The following is an 18,565-nucleotide window of genomic DNA, read 5'->3' as shown; positions in this document are numbered from 1 at the left end:
CATCTCCTTTTGCTGGTTTCAAAAACTGTAATTGGTTACCAGTTTGTAGGAGTTTTTTACAAACCAGTTTCTTAATAAATTATTTTACCATTTTATCGCTCGTTTCAAAAAATTCAATTAACGTGATAACATATTCACCCTGTGATAATATATACCATTAGATGAATAAAATATATTTCTAGACAATAAAATGGTTTTTCTCCATTTTAGCAACGACACAAATTTCCAGCAAATAAAATAAAACAAACACCAAAAGAAGAGATTGTCTGGTATAAGCTCATATCTTTTGCCCCAAAATGCATTAGTGATAGATATAAGATCCGATACTGCAGGAGTTATAAGATCCGAACAATTAATTATTGGCCTCTAAGTCAAACAGAACGTCCGTTTTCATATCAAACGCAGCTTAATCAACTTCTCAATAAAAGCCTGCTATTTATGCCACCCTCCCCTCAGACAACACAAGGTTTTCCACCCAAAATTAGATTTTGGCAACAATTCATGAGTCCTCTGCTACCAAAGTTGCTGCATTAGTACAAGCTCAGGCTTCAACGAAATTCTTAAGTTTCTTGAGCCAATTCAATTCTTCTTTACTGTTCTTGTTGATCATGTACTCATGCAAGAAATTAATTGCGCTGGGCTTGATTCCCCTTATCTCTAAATACTTGTGGAAAGCCTTCTGCAGGTTCTCATCCAAATCACTGGAAAAGACAGTGAGAAGACGCCTATAAATTAGCGAACAGAGAGAAACCATTACATTGTATTAACCATATACAAAGTAGAGAACAATAAAGCTTACTTGAAGTCAGGGCCCCCATAGGCAACATCATCCTCAGAAACTTCTGGACGTTTAACAGACAAGCTGTCAATCACAACTTCATCGGGGTAAGCAGTGCAACCAAACTCTAGACTAGGTGCATCCTTCTTGGAGACGCTAACAACTAGTGGCAAGCTAGATTGATTGGCCTTTTCACCATCATCATGATCATCATTATCTTCCCCAGTAACTAGATAAGGCATGTTAACTTCCACTTCTATCTCTTCACCTTGATACGTTCTTTTCAGTGTTATAGTTTGAAGTCCTAGATTATCTTCGATTTGAAAAGGAAAACCACTTGGAATCGTTTCAACCTATCAAACAAAAAGAGTGATCACGATTATCAGTAGGGCAATGAAGGTTTTTTTTTTTATTATTATTTTTATGACATAGAACCTTTCAAGAGAGTAATTCTAGAAGTTATTCTTATGTCCCTACAAGAATGAGGTGGCTTCTAAAATCAACATTCAAAACTCAATAATGATTAATCACAAGCCCAATGGTGATTTTAGAAGCCACCTCATTCTTGGAGAGACACAAGAGGGGCGTAAGAGTGATTTCTAGCATTATTCCCCTCAAGAAGGTAAACCTCAATACACGACACTGTCTGCAATTGAGTGAGAAGTCGAACAACCGATGTTATGGCATTAACCAAACGAGTAACCCATTAGAATTTAGACCTGACACTTGCGGGCAGGGCCGCGGGGCAATGAAGTATTGTATAAGAAAATTCATTGAAAGGAGAAAAAGAAAAAAAGGGTGGGCTAAGATCCGAAAGCACCACTTTAGTAGAGCATCACTAAGTAAAAGACTTCCACATAAAAGGAAATTTCCACGAATAATCTACAATATATAAAAGTTTGTCCATTGATAAACATTAACAAACCGGTAAATTTTTCTCTTGAGTAAAACAAAACCAGAAGTATTCCCAGTATTATCTCCAAAATATAAAACCGTAGCATTTTAAGCTTCGTTTCTTATAATTCCTCTCCTTTTGGAGCAACCAAACTACCCAGAAACTTTTCTCCTAAAATTCTAGATATCGAGCGATTAATTTTTCCTTGACCAAACACGACTATATAGTCTATATGATAGAATTGAAGTGGGTTTTTCCATCTTCTCAAAAAGAAATCTATAAAAAAGTTAAAAACTCTAAAAAATTTAATTTCTTTTCGTTTTCCCTCACTTTCTCAACAAGCAAGCAGCCCATAAACTAAAAAAATAAATAGAAAACAACTCACCCGATCGTGATCATCAGCCTGCTGCAAAAATTCGATATCCTTAGTAATCACCCCAATAAGGGTCTCATCAACACTCGGCCTCTTCTCAGCCGACGAGTAGTGACGGCTTGGAACCAAATGGCTTCTCATAGAGGGCCTGCGAGAGAGATTGGCGTGGTTTATGGCCGTGAAAATGGCAGAATGGTAATTTCTCTGCACCCCCACGAGTCTACCGGCGAGTGGAGCGAAAGAAGAAGCCGATTTGCGAATAATGGAAGTGAAGGCCATTTCTCTGAGTCGCAGCTGAGAAAGGGTTTTTAGGGTTTTAGGGACACGGAAACAAGGACTTTGGAGCGTTCAGGGTTTTAAGTTCTATACAAGGGTAGGCTCGAATTATCTACAGCTTGTTATTTGCTACTGACTTGGGCAACCAATTGAAATATTACATGTCAGCTCCAATAAAAATAATAATAAGACTTTCTCTTTTGTTAAGTGAATACAAAACAAATTAATAAAAAAGAAAAAGAAAAAAGAAAGGCTTCAATTTGCACCTCTTTTATCGGAGAAAAAAAACTTGCTTCATGTTTGACCCATTAAAAATGACTAGAGGTATGTCATTTAGATTGGCACGTGTCCTAAATGACTAGAGTTATGTCATTTTACTAATTTAGAAACTCAAACATTAATTTTTAATAAATTCAAACATGTTAAATGACACTTGTCACTTATTAGAGTAAATTGAAAGAAATTTTCTTAAAACCAGTTTAAAAGAAATTTGTGTCTGTGAGTTATTGAGGAGTTTTGTCTCTACTATGAGAATTTGATTCAGGAATTAAAGCTCAATTGGGTCTGATTACAAGGTCGGCTACATGATTAGATTAATTAAAGCTATAGTTTAAATATTCTTAAGAAATAGGATCTCCTAAAAATAGCATTAAAAATATTTTTAACAAACAAGGTCCCTTAAAAATAATATTAAAAAGTCCCTACAAATTAGCATTTGTTTTATTAGTAATTTTGAATACAAATTTGTATTATTAGTAATCGATAACATTTTACGTGCAATAATACAAATTTTGCATTAGAATTTTGCACTTAAAACTGAAAATAATGATTTTTAAATCAATTTGTTAATATTTTATATTTATCATTAAAAAAAAATGTTATTTTAAAATTAAAAACATCTATCAATTTAAAAACATCTTAACAAGCCACACCCCAATGGCTCACAAAAGCCCGTTTGTCAACAGCCTTCGATAATTTCTTGTCCAAATCGGTAATCGGTTGTGCTTTCAAGGACAGGGCACCACCTCATCAGTCATCGCTATAAGATGGAATCTCATTTTAATAGATGGCTTGGAAAGAGCATTAGGCTGGAACAGTCATTGCTACCACAAAATTTGTCTGAGTTCTCTGAAAACAACATTTCAGCTTGTTAATGGAAGTTCCTCACCGCTGAAAATATAACCTCAAATGGTTGATAGAATCCATATTCTCAGTAATTGTTCCAATTATTTGCAATTCAAACAAATAATTGATGGGATCTTAATTTCTAGTTGATTTGCAAAGAATTTACATTAAAAATTGTAATGTTCCTAATTCTATATGGTGAAATTAATAGAAGTACTAAAGTTCATTATAAACTAACATGATAGTCCACGTGACACTTATTATATCAATAACTAAAATATGAATTGTCATGTGACAATTCACATGATACTTATCACATTTACAAATTGATGTGATAGTCCACATGATACTTACCATTACCATATGAGTTACTAAAATGTAAATAGCCATGTAAAGTTCATGTGACACTTAATTTTCCTAAAATATAAATTGTCCCGTAAATTTATAAGTAATACCCTAAACATTTTGCACAATAAAAACTATATAAGGAGGGCAAACTCCAATCAGGTTCTTGTCATCTTTTTTTTTTTTTTTTTTTTTTTGAAATTCGCTTTTGTATATATATATATTTTAATTACGAGAGAAAATGGAACCAACAAAGATTAGATACGCCAAGGAATGCTTCAGCAATTTGTCCATCTCTCTTGCTAATTTCAAGAACCAAACGGGAAAAGAAACCAAAACCAAAAGCAAAACCCACTTTTTCCCACCCGCTACTTATATGTTCACAAATCTAATTCCGTGGGATGAGATATGTGTTATATGACTAGTATATATCAATTATTTTTTAAACTTTTTAAGGAAATAATGACTGATTAAGAGTTAGTTGTGACTGCTAAGCCAACATTATAAAAATAGTTATGGGATAAAAATGTAATTTTTAACATTGCTCTTGTATTATTAATTTTTACTTCTTGAACTATTATCATTCGATACTACTACAATCAAAGCGTCTAATAAACGAGGGATTACACTCCCACGATAGCTTTGCGAGATAGTTATAAAATAAAAATATAGTTTATATCATTTCTCATAATATACAATATGCTCAAATTTTGCTGCTTTGATCCTCTCGTTAAGGGGTAGAAGTATCATATAATCTAACATCAAAATTGTTCTATTTAACCTTCTTCCATTTTTAATAAAAGTTATTTATTTTCTTAATAAAATACTCATTTCGAGTACCAAACGTGCCCTTAAATTTTATTTTTAAAATAATATCCACTGATTGCAATCTCTATACTTTACAGTTGCTTTTATAATAACATGTTCATCATGCGGAGTAGGTTCCACTTCACATGGTAGGCCAAGCATTCTCTTCTCCGTTTCTTCTGCAGTATTTTGCTTAGGCTTCTTTTTATTTATTTTTTGTTTTTTTGTTTTTTTTACTGCCACTTGCTATCAAAATAATAAAAGTATTAAAGGGCCCTCTTATACTCAACTGTTATTTTCACGAAAGAATGTAGTAATCAGTGATTAAAGCTTTCTTTGTCTTCAAATCTTGGGAGATTCAGAGAGCTAATCAACTCACGCCACACATTTTTCATGTTTATCAGCAATACCTAAAAGTCTATTAAGGTTTCTAAGTTGCTGCATTAGAAACCATTTAAACTGTCGGTGCCATTTTGTGAAGTGTGGATGCAGGCAAAACCGCCCAAAAGTTTCTGACATCTTTTTATTATATTTTTAGTTTGTCTAAAGTTGGACAATAATGGAATCATACGATACGATGGTCTAGGGGTCAGGAGAAGATATCATAGGGATCTCTAATTTAACGCATACTTGTTCTTCACTCCTTGTGTTCTTGCATGTCACAGAAGCATCACCATTTACAAGCCATGAAGCTTGTTCTTTTTCCCATACTTGGAGTTTTGCTTTACCAGCAAGTAAAGATGCTAAAGAAAGAGTAAAGGTCCATCCAGGAAAATGTTTGTTTTAGTTTTGGATTCGCCAAAAGAAGAATTCACAAACATATGCTGCCGACACAAGGGTCTTCAAGAACATATCATATGGAATACAAACATTGAAGCACCGATCGTCTGATTTAAAATGTTACAAATAAAATACTCATCTTGATGAGTTACACAAAGCTGGAGAAACCAACAAATAATTTATTCCTATATACACTAGAGATTACAAGTCACACAAATGTGGATATTTATGCCCATCATAAAAGTTGCTGAACCTTCAAATTTTTAACTCACATCACTCAAACTGAAAAAAAAAAAAAAAAACTGACTTTTACACATGGTGGAGAAGAGAAAAGAGGGGAAAAGGAACAAACACATTTCAGAAGGAATAACTTAGTGCTTCCTGAACACAAAGGACTACATAACTATCTCTGGCTTCAAAATGCTGGATTTAATCTCTTTGTGGGGCAAAACCACACCACCATTACTGTAAATTTCATCACAGACATGTACATCCTCTCCAAGAATGGTCATGTTCTCGACACGGGCCCATTGTCCAACAGTTGAGTGCCATCCAATGATACTGCTGGAAATGCAAGCATGCTTCTTGACACGGACTCCCCGCATAACCGTGCAGCGAGAGAGCCTAACTCCTGACTCAACAACACAACCGGGACCGATTGCAACATCAGGCCCAATCAGACATCCCTCGCCAATTTTGGCGGACTCATCCACTATAACATTTCCCACAATGTGGGGGCCAGTGGCCAACTTTGATGGAGAGTTCTTTCTCAGTGAGTCTAGGTAGAGTCTCAGCCCTGTGATGTAATCCCTCGGTTGTCCAATGTCCATCCAAAATCCTGGTAGCACCATAGCATACAGCTTTCTCTCTGCTGCAATCTTTGGAAAGACCTCTTTCTCAATTGAGGTGGGCCTCAGTTCAATTCGATCCAGAACTGAGGGATTCAGAAGGTAAATTCCAGCATTGATTTTGTTACCAACAAATAATTTTGGTTTTTCTACAAATTTCTCAACTTTCCCAGTAGATTGTTCCATAACCACCACACCATATTTTGATGGCTCATCCACCTGCATGATAAGAAGAAATGAGTTTCAGAAATTTTAATCTACATGTTTCACAAAGTCTTCAAGAAAGAGCAATGTTATATTTGAGTGCTACCTTGGTGACCATTATGGAAGCTTCTCCTCCATGAGCCTTGTGGAATGCAATCATTTCCTTGAGAGGGTATTCACTGATAACATCACTGTTGAGGACAAAAAACGGCTCACCAGAATCATCTATTAGTTTGTCCCTAGCAAGAGCCAGAGGACCAGCAGTGCCGAGCGGCTCAGTCTCTTGTGAGCAAGTGATCTTGATCCCTAGCTTTGTCTCAAAATCCTTCAAGAAGTTCAACATCACCTGCAGAAACAAGGAGTAAGACTATTAGTAGTTCTCCAAACTTTTAGTTGCATCAATCTCTTCAGCATTAAACAGGCATTGTGGGGTTGTAGTAGGAAGAAAGTCCTCGTTTCTTTACCTCTGGTTGATAATTGATAGCCAAAACCACTTCATTGACTCCAATAGCCTTAAGAGCCTCAATCTAAGGAAAAATTCAGAAGGCGTGTCAACCTACAGTTAACAGACAAATAACCCAAGGGAAGGGGGAAAGTGGGGAAAGAATATCAAAGGAGCATGGTGGAAATAATTCAACATCATAGCACTTTGCATTTACAAATTTAACATAAATAAGTTGCTTCTCTATTGTAAATCCCAAACATGAAAATCAGAAGAGACTTCACAAAGAATGCATGCAATCAACAAATTATACTAAAAGCCAATTGATGCATAAGCACCTTTCCAATATATGAATATAGAAGAACACAAATTACTTTCTATAAGAAAGAGCATTCTCTCAAAGTTATACCTGATGAAGGATCATCGGTTTGTTAGCAAAATCAACAAGCGGTTTAGGGAAACTGAGTGTCAATGGCCTCAGCCTTGTCCCAAACCCTCCAACGAGAATAAGTGCCTTCATTGTGATATGCTCCTTGCTTTTCCTGTTGATTACATGGTCAGAATCTTACAACAATCTGCTACAGACTATTAAAGAATGCAAATCAAGGTTTGGATAGTAGATAAATCCACATAGTCTCCTATATTTATATTCATTCCCCAAAAAAAAAAAAAAAAAAAAAAAACCCATACAGAACTCGGCATTGACATATGTAGATCTAAAATAACAATAAAAGTCACCGGTCACCGTAATCTCATAGGAAAAGTTCTTGAACCTGAGCATACAGGTTTTAAATTGAGGTTAACATGAATACACGAAATCTAGGGTAGAGGAAGGGACATAAAACACTGGTTTATTGCAAAATTTAGAAATAGACGACCCAAAAGTTTTAAAGCAGGCCATCGCCGAACAACCAAAAGATCCAAACATGCGTCATACAATAAATCATTTTGCTGCCAACAGTAGGTGAAAATCCATCCAACTGATGTGGTGGTATTATGAAACCAAGACAAAATTCAGCTAGGCCACATGCTAGAGCTTTTAACGAGAAGGAAAATGCCTTTTAATTTTGTGATCACAATACAGGACATGGAATCTGAACAGAAGGTAGTTGGAAAATAACTATTGCATCAAGTAAATGACAGATAGTTTAACATATTTTAAACATCTTTTATGGATCAGAGAGTTGGAACCATTTCAAATGTCCATATATTTTCCTTTCCCCATTACCTCAAAAACCTAAAATATTATTGTTCATGCATTTCAGCATTGGAAGAATTATAATGCAGCAATTTCATAGCCAAAAACAATTGAAAGGGGGCTTTCTACAACATTCTAATTTCTACACACGAAGTGATTCTTGTTTCATCATTTTGATTACTCCTGAAAATATCATTTGACCCAATAAACAACAATTTCAATATCTCAAGAAAACGACAGAGCAAAATTGATTTCACACAAACACATGCTTCCAAATAAATAAGAAAAAAGTAGTGTGGGGACCTCAACCCAACAAAATCATTATTTATACGAACAAGGGTAGGCTACCCGAATCTTGTTTCGTTATTCATTTCAACAAATCCTTGTTCTGATAAAATAAGGGTCCTGCCAAATGAAACGTGGTCTTACCTTTCAAGTCAACAAAACCTTATTTACTATGGGTTGGGATCAGCTACAAGCATCATAATCCTCAATTAAGGCCACGTTCAGAGCATGATTTGAAGTGTGAAAACTAAATTCAATCAGGTAACAAATAAACAGAGATCAAACTAAAACTTCGCATCCTGATGAGACAAAGACAAGAACTTTGACAGAATTATTTCTTGCACGCACAATTGGAACTCTTAATTACAAACACCATAAATCAATCAACCAAAAGTCTGAACAGTAGCTATATCATAACCAGATCTGATAAAATACGCAAACTCAATTCAAGTAACTCATTGTGCAAATGAAAATGAACTCAAATTCTGCACCAAAATTCATTAAAAAAACTACAAAATAGGAAATCAAAACAATCAACGCCAGTAATTTACAACTCAACCGGAAATCATATTCGAACCACATTGTTAAAATTAACCTTCGTATCCACAATAAAATCTCTCAAAACCAACCAAACGACGCTGTATAACAGATCTCAAAGCACCATTGAAATCATCAACTAAAGCACGGATCCGACAGAGTCAACGTGCAATTTACCTTTGATTTCACCGGATCGCGACCTCGAACCGAGTCTAAGCTCGAGATCCGCGCGAGTCAGAACTGAGTCGACACAGTGAGTTGCTCGCGCTCTTTTTTTTTTTTTTTTTTTTTTTTTTCTAACACACACCAACGGTCGATACCGTCGGTGAGGTTCTGACTTCTGAGACTCTGAGCTGAGCGAAGAAGGGCGTTGATTGATGTCAGGTTTGATGGGTATATATAGAAGATACGCGCGCTAATATAAACGGATCGCGATTTCAGATAAATATTAAAATAATAAACTAACGTGGTGTTTGGCTGGTTTCAAATAAAGAATTTATTGAATTAGGCTTTTGAGTGGCTAAAGAAACCGGTCACGTTGGCTTTGGGTAAGGCTTTGTTTGGCGAGCGTAGTTTCGGGGTTGTTTCGGATTTTGGCTGCTTCCCGTTGAGGATAAATTAGTACTGGCACCAGTATGGGTCGTGACTCGTGCCAGGCCGAAATTGGACGGATTCTAGAAAGTAAAGGTATTGCAATCCATTCTCGTTGGCGTTGCGGTTATTTTTTCTTAAAGGCAAGCCTAATCATTTTAGGTAATTATTTATTTCTAAAAAAACCGTAACTAGCTGTTATACGATTATTAAAAGCCAATTATTAACTGATAACCACTTTTATAAAAAATTAAAACACACTTTTTTTTAGCCATAAATTATTTAACTATTTTTTTTTATTTTATTTTTTGTTGAAATAACCGCATATTAAAATAAATATAAATCCACATAAAATAAAACAAGCCTTGGTTTAGAAGGCTGGTGTTAGTAATTACAACAATTTATCATCATGAAGCTCAGTGAACTCACAATTAAGTTCGTGCTTACTGCTTAGGAGATCTTAATCCTCCACTTTCAGGAATAAAGCTCACAATAAGATGTGAAGACTATTTCTATATCTTTTATTTATCATTTGGATCTCTCATAGGCCATAGCAACAGATAGCAGAAAAACTCAATTGCATTTTGGAAGAAAAAATAAATGTAAGATAATGGGATAATAAAATTAAAATGAAAAAGAAAAAAAGTGAGCAACCCTGCATCTATATACGGTTAAAAATTAAAAATAATAAAAACAATAAAAACAATAAAACCCTCATCTATACACTATTATTGTCAACACATGCATCTATCAAATAAAGAAAATTTAGATATCTTGTACCAATCTGGTATGTCTCATTGAGATGTATTTAATATATATCTTGTACTGATTATACAACTTCAATACATGTTATAAAGATTTAGGTTTTAATTACTATTTTTTAAAAAAATTATTTTTAAAATATATTACCTGTTATCCGATTATTAACCCTTTTTTTTTTTTTTTTTTCTCAATTCAACCACAATCGAATTAAGCGGTTACACAGTTATCCAGTTACTGTTACTTGCGGTTATGCGGTTGTCCAGTTATGTAGTTAGTGATTAGTAGTGGTTAGCGGTTAATAACTGCTCCACTTGTACACCTGTTAATCCTATATACTGGAAGTGGATTTTATTTTTATTTTGTAAGTAGCTGAATGTTATAATGTATTTAGATTAACCTAAATTTAGATATTTGATGAAGATTTGATTAACTTAAATTTAAGGATTTGATGATTAATTTAAAAAAGATTTGTACTCGAGATGTAAAAAGATAGTATCATAGTAGCATTACTAATTTTTATGTAATTAAAGCTCCGTTTACTTCGACGTAAAATGGTTTTCTTCGTAAAATATTTTCAAAAAAACCATTTTTCCTGAAAATATTTTCTGTCGAAAACATTTTACGACGTTTACCTTGCATGCAGAAAATAAATTTTTTTTAATATCTTTTTTTTTTATTTTATTTTATTTTATTTTTTCCAATAAGGTCCCTGCCGAGACCTACCTGGGACTTGACCGGGACCCGCCCGGGACTTACCCAAGACTCCGTCAGGTCTTGACCGGAACCCGCCCAGGACCCACCGGGACTTAACCGAGACCCGCCGAGGACTTGCTCGGGACCTGCCCGAGACTTGACCGGGCAAGTCCCGAGCGGGTCTTGGGCAGGTCCGGTCAAGTTTCAGGCGGGTCCCAGGCAAGTCTTGGGTGGGTCTCGGTTAAGTCCCGGCGGGTCCCGGTTAGGTCCCGTGCAGGTTCGGTCAAGTCCCGAGCGGGTCTTGGTTAAGTCCAGGGCGGATCCAGGGCAAGTCTCGAGCGGGTCCCGATTAAGTTCTGGGCGGGTCCCGCCGGGGTCCTGGGCAAGTCCCAGGTGGGTCTCGGACGGGTTTCGGTCAAGTCTCGGGCAGGTCCCGGGCGGGTCTCGGTTAGGTCCCGGCGCGGGTCCCGGGCGAGTCTTGGGCAAGTCTTGGTCAGGTTTTAGTCAAGTCCCGAGTGGGTCCCCCGGGGGTCCCGAGCAAGTCCTGGGCGAGTCTCGGTTAGGTCCTAGGCAAGTCCCCGGTGGGTCCTGTGCAAGTCTCAGTCATGTCCTGGGCGGGTCCCGTCGGGGTTCCAAGCAAGGCCCGAGCGGGTCCCGGTCAAGTTTCAGGCAGGTCTTGGGCGAGTCCCGGGCAGGTTCCGATCAAGTCCCGGGCAGGTCCTGGGCGGGTTCCGATCAAGTCCCGGAAGGGTCCTGGTCAGGTCCCGGGCAAGTCCGATTAGGTCCCGAGCGGGTCCCAGTCAAGTCCTGGGTGGGACCCAGTCAAGTCCCGATGAGGTTTTGGGCGGGTCTTGGCAAGGTCCATCAATTTAAAAATGAGATGCTCATAGTCGGAAAATGGTTTACGGTTTTCAAAACCGTAAACCATTTTTCGAAAATTAAAGAAGAATTTTCGATAAAAATGAAAATATTTTTCATTGATCACTATTTTACGTCGAAGTAAACACCGTAAAATACGGAAATCATTTTTTGTAAATCATTTTACGTCAAAGTAGACGGAGCCTAAAAATAATAATAAAAAAGTCATTTTGATTTTTTTAGTGTAACCATACAAGAAAGCACTTCGTTTTTTTAATGTATTCTGGACCCAGGGCTCTTTCTTTTATAAGTTTTATTTCTGAGAGGGACCAAGTACCCTTTGTCCCTTTCTTGCATTTGTATTATTCTCGTATTTTCACAGGGTAAAGATGTAATATTGGAACTCGCAAGTTGCACCAAATATGTCAGTATAGCAGAATATTCCACATAGATATTCTGCTAGGAAAGACCATAATATTTGTTTTAATGTGATATCAATAAAAATTCTAATCCGGATCAAGTTCAAGTCTAATAACGTGAATTACAGCTAATTTTGTTTTTTTTTAAAAAAAAAAAAAATTTTTTTTAAAATTTTTCTTTTCTTTTCGCTAGAAAATCCACCCTTGAATGGTTCAAGAACAGAGAATAATCACTTAAGACACCGTCAAAAAATGACTGTGGTCTAGGCTATAGAGCAGCAGAGAAATGTTAAGAGTTCTTTATATTTGACCCATATTTTTTTTACAAATTCAATAGATCAACTATTGAATTTGTAAAGTTAATGAGGTATATAGCGTTTTATTATTTAATTTTAAATGACATGACATTGTATTCATTATGTGTCAATATATTCATTATTAGATTTGTGAAAATTAAACTTGAATCATGAAATTGATCCTCACATGCCGTAACATGCAAAATTGCAAAGGATAAACTTTTATTCTAAATTTAGTTTGAGAAATTTTTTATAACTAAGTCTATTAAATTGACATATGACTAAAATGCATGTGATTTACACGCTACATACTCTATTAAAAATACACGTGAGAGGTAAAAAAAAAAAAAACACTTAATTCTCATGTGCGTTTTAAACACGTGCCAATTTAATTCACTTAACAAGAAATTATTGGAAAACTTTCTTCAATTGGAAAAAGCCTAAACATACGTGTTGACCTTTGGACGTCCCCTTTGACAACATAGCAAGACATAGATTTGGTTTGCTCTTCCTCTAAGACATTGGGCGGCCTAAAATTAGAAACCTTACTTTTATGAGTGCGATTATAATATGGGGTAGCCATGTCAATGAGACGTAATGATTTAAATTTATAATTCACTCAAAAAAAAAGAGAGAAAGATTTGAAGTAATAATAAACACTTTTCGAACCTCGTCAAAAAGAATAGGGGGGTCAAAACAATCTAGACAACCTTTTCTTGTTTTCTAATTGGCTTAATGAGGGTCAAAAGGCACCCTTTAGTTTATCTCCTAATCTGCAAGTCTTCGAGGAGCCAAAAGCACAATATGATGTTTCTACTTTCTATATGGGGTTAGAGTCGTTAGACCATGACAGTGAAGGGGTAGCATTACTGCAAATGATTTTTTTTTTTATTTTTTAATACCAACGCATAGTTAAGTTAGTTTAGAGAATTTGAGAGTTATTGGTGTACCCAGTCACACTGAACTCAAAAAAAGAGAGTTATTAGTGTACCCTTTCACAGGGCCCCTCGAGCCCAAACGCCTCGATATCTTCCTTTACCGAAAACTCATAAGATTCGCTTGTCGAAGGGCTCGTTCGCCATGGGATTTGACAACCTACCAACATAAACCTGGGCTAAGAAGAAGGGACCAGCCTTAATTGATTACCCTTTTTGCTAAGGCAGATAACGCCTTTCCCGTGCTTCAAACCTCCCACAATATTCGCCGGTAACAACTTTCTCACTCCATCACTTACGCCTTTAACAAAATTTGAGTAGGAGACTCCAGACCTTTACAAAAGAGAGATGGGAACAACAAGCCTATATAAGGAGGGAAGAACCCTTTGCTGAATATGCATTCATAATACCCTTATACTCTGTCAATTTGATTTCCTTCTTATCTTTAATAACTTAAGCATCAAAGGTGATTTTGTCGGGCCCTCGTTTGGCTTTTCTAACCATTGTTCTCCTTTTAGCCTCATTTTGGTGCTTGACGACACACTCTTTCTTTTTTGTTTCTTCTTTTGGTGGATGTTTATAACAAGTTGAATATGATTGTTAGGTTTGGTTGAAAATTTACAGTATATGAATGAAATGAAATTTTTCTCTAAATTAGACTGGAAAGAATTCATACTGGCATATGTCCTTATGGAGTACTGTAATTCTCACGTACATTTTTAATTATCACACGCTTTTTTTTTTTTTTTTAAATACATATAAAAATCACATGTTCTAAGAACAAATATTAGTTTAATATACTAAATTAAATAAATTTTCTCCAATCCAATTTAAAATAAAAATTTCTTCTTCCCAAAATTACTAGATTTAATGCCTTTTGCCTTGAACGGCTATGTCAACAAATTTCTAACAGTAAATAACAAAAATAATAATAATAATAATAATAATAATTAACAAGCTTAGATTCTGAAATAAAGTTTCAACAATTTCATACACATTATGAAAAATAGTATTTATTATTAAAAGAAAAAAAAAAGAGTCACCTTTTGTATAAGAAGCTTATAAAGGTTCTCCTATCTTCATGTGGTGCGCAAAGCTGTCAACTCTCATTAGGATGCTTGACGAAACAGCCAAGACAACTCTGACCAATTCATTATGCGGTGGCTTATCATCCGACCACAGCAGTGGTCGTTTTATTTTAGTTTTCTTTTACATGTAAGAAATTTATAAAAAACACTCAACAAAAGCAAAAGAATAACAAACTACTGCGCCATACACTCTCAGAAGACAACGATCGACAAACAAAAAAGATAAAAACAAATAAGAATATTTTGTGTTGATGTGGTGGATCGTTACTGCTGACAGTAAATAAAGACCTATATATATAAAGCACTCTCAAATCTCAATGTAATAGTGTCAATAAGGCTTCAATAAGGACTAATCTGAAAACTGATTAGCACTGTCACATTAACGTGATAGGATAAAAGTGTAATTTTAGCATTTATCTTGTAAAATTGGCTAACCCTGATAAATTAGTCAGCTGTGCTTTCTGCGCAAGTTTTTGAAACCGGAAAGGTGGATGAAGCAAGAGCAGTCTACGTGCAGTGGGAGGCCACTCTGTGGGCCGAGGTTGAACAATAAGACTTTTAGGCTTAACTTTCCATCATCACCTACCTTTGAGTTTTTATTTTTCATCGACTATCAAATAATTAGGGACGACTGGACAAGCCACCTTTCTAAGCAGTTTTTTTTTTCCCACTAATGTGCCTTTTCCACGGGATTGTAACAGATCAACCGCTTTGATTAATCTTGTATCCGAACTGTTTTGTCTTAATTATTCTGTTCTTTGACCACTAACTATGTTGAAATTCCTCGTGGGATGTCGAATATTCGAGTTTATCTATGTTCGGTGTGTTTCGACTACTTTAGAATTCTATAACATTTTTTCATTTCAACGCTCTATTTTATTTTTGTGACGTAAATGAGCTAGTGTTTTTAGGGATATTATAGTTTTTATTATAAGCTTTTTATAAATTTGATGTGTCAATTTATGTGACATGTATCACCCTAGTTACTAAAATGTGAATTGTTACGTGACAATCTATGTGGTGCTATTTTTTTTATTTTATTTTTAATAAAATGTGGACGGGCACATTAGTTTACAAGAGAAATTTAGTAAAAGTTGTAAAGAAATGCAATGGATACCATATTTTTTATTAAGATATGAATATTAAACTAATGTAGAGCTTATCATTAGGGTGCACAAGCTGTTAACAGTTATTTGCAGTTTTATAATCCTTTTTTTTTAAAAAAAATAATAATAATAATTTTTTTTTATATATAGGCTTTTTGAGGTGTTTTAGGCCTTTTTGTGCCTATTTGTTGAGCTTATTTTAAATAATTTTGGATTAAAGTGTTCTAAAAATTAATAAATATGATGAAATTCTATTCCTAACTTGTATTTAAAATGACACATCAAACATTCAAGATTTGGCGTGTAAACCTCATCTTCGAGATCCATATTCAAGAAAGCTGTTTTATCAAACCAACATGGCTCTCGTCACACAGCCAACCCAAAAAAAAAAAAAAAGATATGGCCCATGCAAGACTTCGCTTGAAAAGCCCAACTCAAATTAATAATAAAGGTTAACATAGCCAGCCCGCCCACCAAAAGAAACAAAGAGGAGCCCATTTGTATTACAAGCCGAATACCCAGAGTCTTTCAGTGTTTTTCAGTTCTTCTCATATCCTTTGCGTTTTCGTGCAAAGTTGCAAACCCTCGTCTCCAAAGCCACCATAGGACACACGCTCACATCCACAAACCATGGCGCTCGACAAATTCGTTTCAGCTCCGGGCCCGAACCCGACGACCCAACCGAGCAAGGTCCGGTGGGGAGAGCTCGATGAGGACGACGGTGAGGACTTGGACTTCCTGCTCCCGCCTCGCCAAATAATCGGTCCGGACGAGAACGGAATCAAGAAAGTGATCGAGTACAAGTTCGACGAAGACGGAAACAAGGTCAAGATCACGACCACGACCCGGGTCCGGAAGCTCGCTAAGGCCCAGCTGAGCAAACGGGCAGTGGAGCGCCGGTCCTGGCCCAAGTTCGGCGACGCGGTTCGTGAGGACGTTGGTAGCCGACTCACCATGGTCTCCACCGAGGAGATCCTTCTTGAGCGCCCCAGGGCTCCTGGTTCTCTCTCTCTCTCTCTCTCTCTCTCTCTCTCTCTTTACGTGTGTTTTCATGTGTTCATATTTGTGGTTTTGATTTGCTTAATTTGATTTTCTGTTTGGTTGCTGAGGAATGTGAATGAAAACGAGATCTGAAAAATATGTATTTTAAAGGTGTTTTGGATTTTTAGAAACGCAAAATTCGTTTTTTTTTTCCCCTTGTGAGTGAATTGTGAGCATTCATCTAAACTAAGCAAAATGGTTGAATTAGAATAGCTCATGGAGCTTTGGTTTCCAAGGGTCTCAATTGATTAAAAATCTAAGCATCGGAAAATTCACAAACTTTAGGATTGTCTTGGTTTCTCTGTGTCTAAGCTTGTAGCTAATTTAGGATCTTATAGTCGCTTAGTATGAATGGACAATCTTCTGGAAAGAAATCTATGACCTTTTAAGACAAACTCTACACTGTGCTGAACATAGTAGATTCATTGTATTGTAGACTTAGAAATATCTGCTGTTGCTACCTTCAATGACTTGTATTGTGGCTATGAAAATTTAACTATTGGTGGTTAGAATTAAGCAAAACTAAGAAACCAGATGGCTTCTCTTTCTCTATGGTTGGTGGGTCTTTTTCAGTGATTTTATGTTTGCCCAGGCCAGTGGAAGAGGTTACAATCAAATCTTGTTTTGTCTTCTCTCTTTAATTTTTATGCTGTCACTGTGAGTTTTGTCACTTTAACAAATAACACTTTGTCCTTTGTATCTGCAATTGTTGTACTTTAATTGTGGGTCTTATAATGGGTTGAAGCCCAAATATACCATTTAAACAATGCTCGATTATAGCCCATGGGGCACCTGCCTTTTAAAGTTCTTAAGTACTTCTCTATTTGCTGAGAGAGTTGATGAATAAGAAATTTAGTTCAATTGCAGTAAAAACTACATAGATGTGATTGTGATATATTATTATAGAAATTAAAGTTTTTTTAAAATTTTTTTTCTAAAAAATCCATTTCAATGTGGTCAAATGAAAAATGTATTTTTAACTTGTTTTACAAATTTTATTGAGGTGACCATCCATGTATCTGAGCTGTATAGTATATACAACACAAATAAATTTGACATCCAATGAAACAATGAATGAAAGAAAGCAGGTTGCAATTTTAGGCACTTTGTTTTTGGTTCTTTTGTTTTTTTTGTTTTTGTCCTAGTGCCTCCATGTTACCTTACTGATATATCAATCTTGGCACATATTTATGAAGTTTGATAGATATACTTTTTGTGATACATATATTATGAATTGACATATCATATTTTTATATATAATAAAAGCATATTATATAAAGAGAACAAAAAAAAATTATCGTGATTATATTTTATTATTTTAGTTCATCCCCACCAAAGATGAATTTTTGGCTCTGCCATTGGCCCAGGCCTTGAGGCTTTGGGTTCATGACTTGTGGATTTGATATTATTTTCTTTTGACACGCTCTCTCATTTTCATATGGCTTGGGCGTGTAATGAAACTATGACCTACCGTGCATCATTCCTTTTGTGGTTATAAACCTTCATCCTTTGGTCTACCTTAAACCAGTTGGAAATAGCCAGGCGCCAGAGAACCAAGCTTGCTCTCACTACTTATGGATAGGCATAAAGATCATGTTCCTGAAGTTGTATGTGGAAGCTAATTTTTTTTTCTCATGAACTTAAATTAGCATATAATTAGCTACTTGTTGTCTACATGAAGTCCGAACCCTGGTCATAATAGGCACCATACTATTGCATTTACATGTAAAGAAACAATTATGTCCCAAGGGATATCTGGTATTGATGAGTAATTGTATTAGCATTACTCAGTATTGACGTATGGCATTGTTATTCACAATCCAATAAGGAATAAGGATTTTCTATCCCAATGTTTGCTTTGACATGGTGGTTTAGGAAACAAT

General features: G+C 35.7%; 3 protein-coding genes across 3 annotated transcripts; 1 reads left to right on the top strand and 2 right to left on the bottom strand.

The window, feature by feature from the left end:
- Positions 1–262: 262 nt before the first annotated feature.
- LOC132187410 (uncharacterized protein At2g39795, mitochondrial-like) lies at positions 263–2,385 on the bottom strand. Its single transcript, XM_059601712.1, has 3 exons — positions 2,059–2,385; positions 800–1,131; positions 263–701 (listed from the first exon to the last, which is right to left on the bottom strand). The coding sequence occupies exons 1-3, from the start codon at positions 2,323–2,325 to the stop codon at positions 542–544; spliced, it is 759 nt and encodes a 252-aa protein (XP_059457695.1). The 5' UTR covers positions 2,326–2,385; the 3' UTR covers positions 263–541.
- Positions 2,386–5,424: 3,039 nt separating this feature from the next.
- On the bottom strand, positions 5,425–9,359 carry LOC132187268 (mannose-1-phosphate guanylyltransferase 1). The gene is made up of 5 exons (XM_059601533.1): positions 9,071–9,359; positions 7,283–7,415; positions 6,896–6,958; positions 6,538–6,777; positions 5,425–6,446 (listed from the first exon to the last, which is right to left on the bottom strand). The coding sequence occupies exons 2-5, from the start codon at positions 7,391–7,393 to the stop codon at positions 5,775–5,777; spliced, it is 1,086 nt and encodes a 361-aa protein (XP_059457516.1). The 5' UTR covers positions 7,394–7,415; positions 9,071–9,359; the 3' UTR covers positions 5,425–5,774.
- A 6,795-nt stretch (positions 9,360–16,154) lies between these two features.
- On the top strand, positions 16,155–17,564 carry LOC132186140 (eukaryotic translation initiation factor 3 subunit G-like). Its single transcript, XM_059599967.1, has one exon. It carries the CDS (start codon positions 16,272–16,274, stop codon positions 16,728–16,730), a length of 459 nt encoding a protein of 152 aa, XP_059455950.1. The 5' UTR covers positions 16,155–16,271; the 3' UTR covers positions 16,731–17,564.
- The last annotated feature ends 1,001 nt before the right edge of the window (positions 17,565–18,565 follow it).

The sequence above is a fragment of the Corylus avellana genome, chromosome ca7 (genome assembly GCF_901000735.1).
Source record: "Corylus avellana chromosome ca7, CavTom2PMs-1.0".
Classification (NCBI taxonomy): domain Eukaryota; kingdom Viridiplantae; phylum Streptophyta; class Magnoliopsida; order Fagales; family Betulaceae; genus Corylus; species Corylus avellana.
Note: the sequence above shows the minus strand (reverse complement) of the source record. Positions and strands in the feature narration are given on the sequence as shown.

Excerpts from the sequence above, each read along its gene's own strand:
- LOC132187410 (XM_059601712.1), bottom strand. The coding sequence starts at position 2,325 with ATGGCCTTCACTTCCATTATTCGCAAATCGGCTTCTTCTTTCGCTCCA. Across the intron at positions 1,132-2,058 it reads AGGCTGATGATCACGATCGG|GTTGAAACGATTCCAAGTGG; the intron begins GTGAGTTGTTTT and ends TTTGTTTGATAG. Across the intron at positions 702-799 it reads TATGGGGGCCCTGACTTCAA|TGATTTGGATGAGAACCTGC; the intron begins GTAAGCTTTATT and ends TGTCTTTTCCAG.
- LOC132187268 (XM_059601533.1), bottom strand. The coding sequence starts at position 7,393 with ATGAAGGCACTTATTCTCGTTGGAGGGTTTGGGACAAGGCTGAGGCCA. Across the intron at positions 6,959-7,282 it reads AACCGATGATCCTTCATCAG|ATTGAGGCTCTTAAGGCTAT; the intron begins GTATAACTTTGA and ends ATTTTTCCTTAG. Across the intron at positions 6,778-6,895 it reads CTATCAATTATCAACCAGAG|GTGATGTTGAACTTCTTGAA; the intron begins GTAAAGAAACGA and ends TTGTTTCTGCAG.
- LOC132186140 (XM_059599967.1), top strand. The coding sequence starts at position 16,272 with ATGGCGCTCGACAAATTCGTTTCAGCTCCGGGCCCGAACCCGACGACC.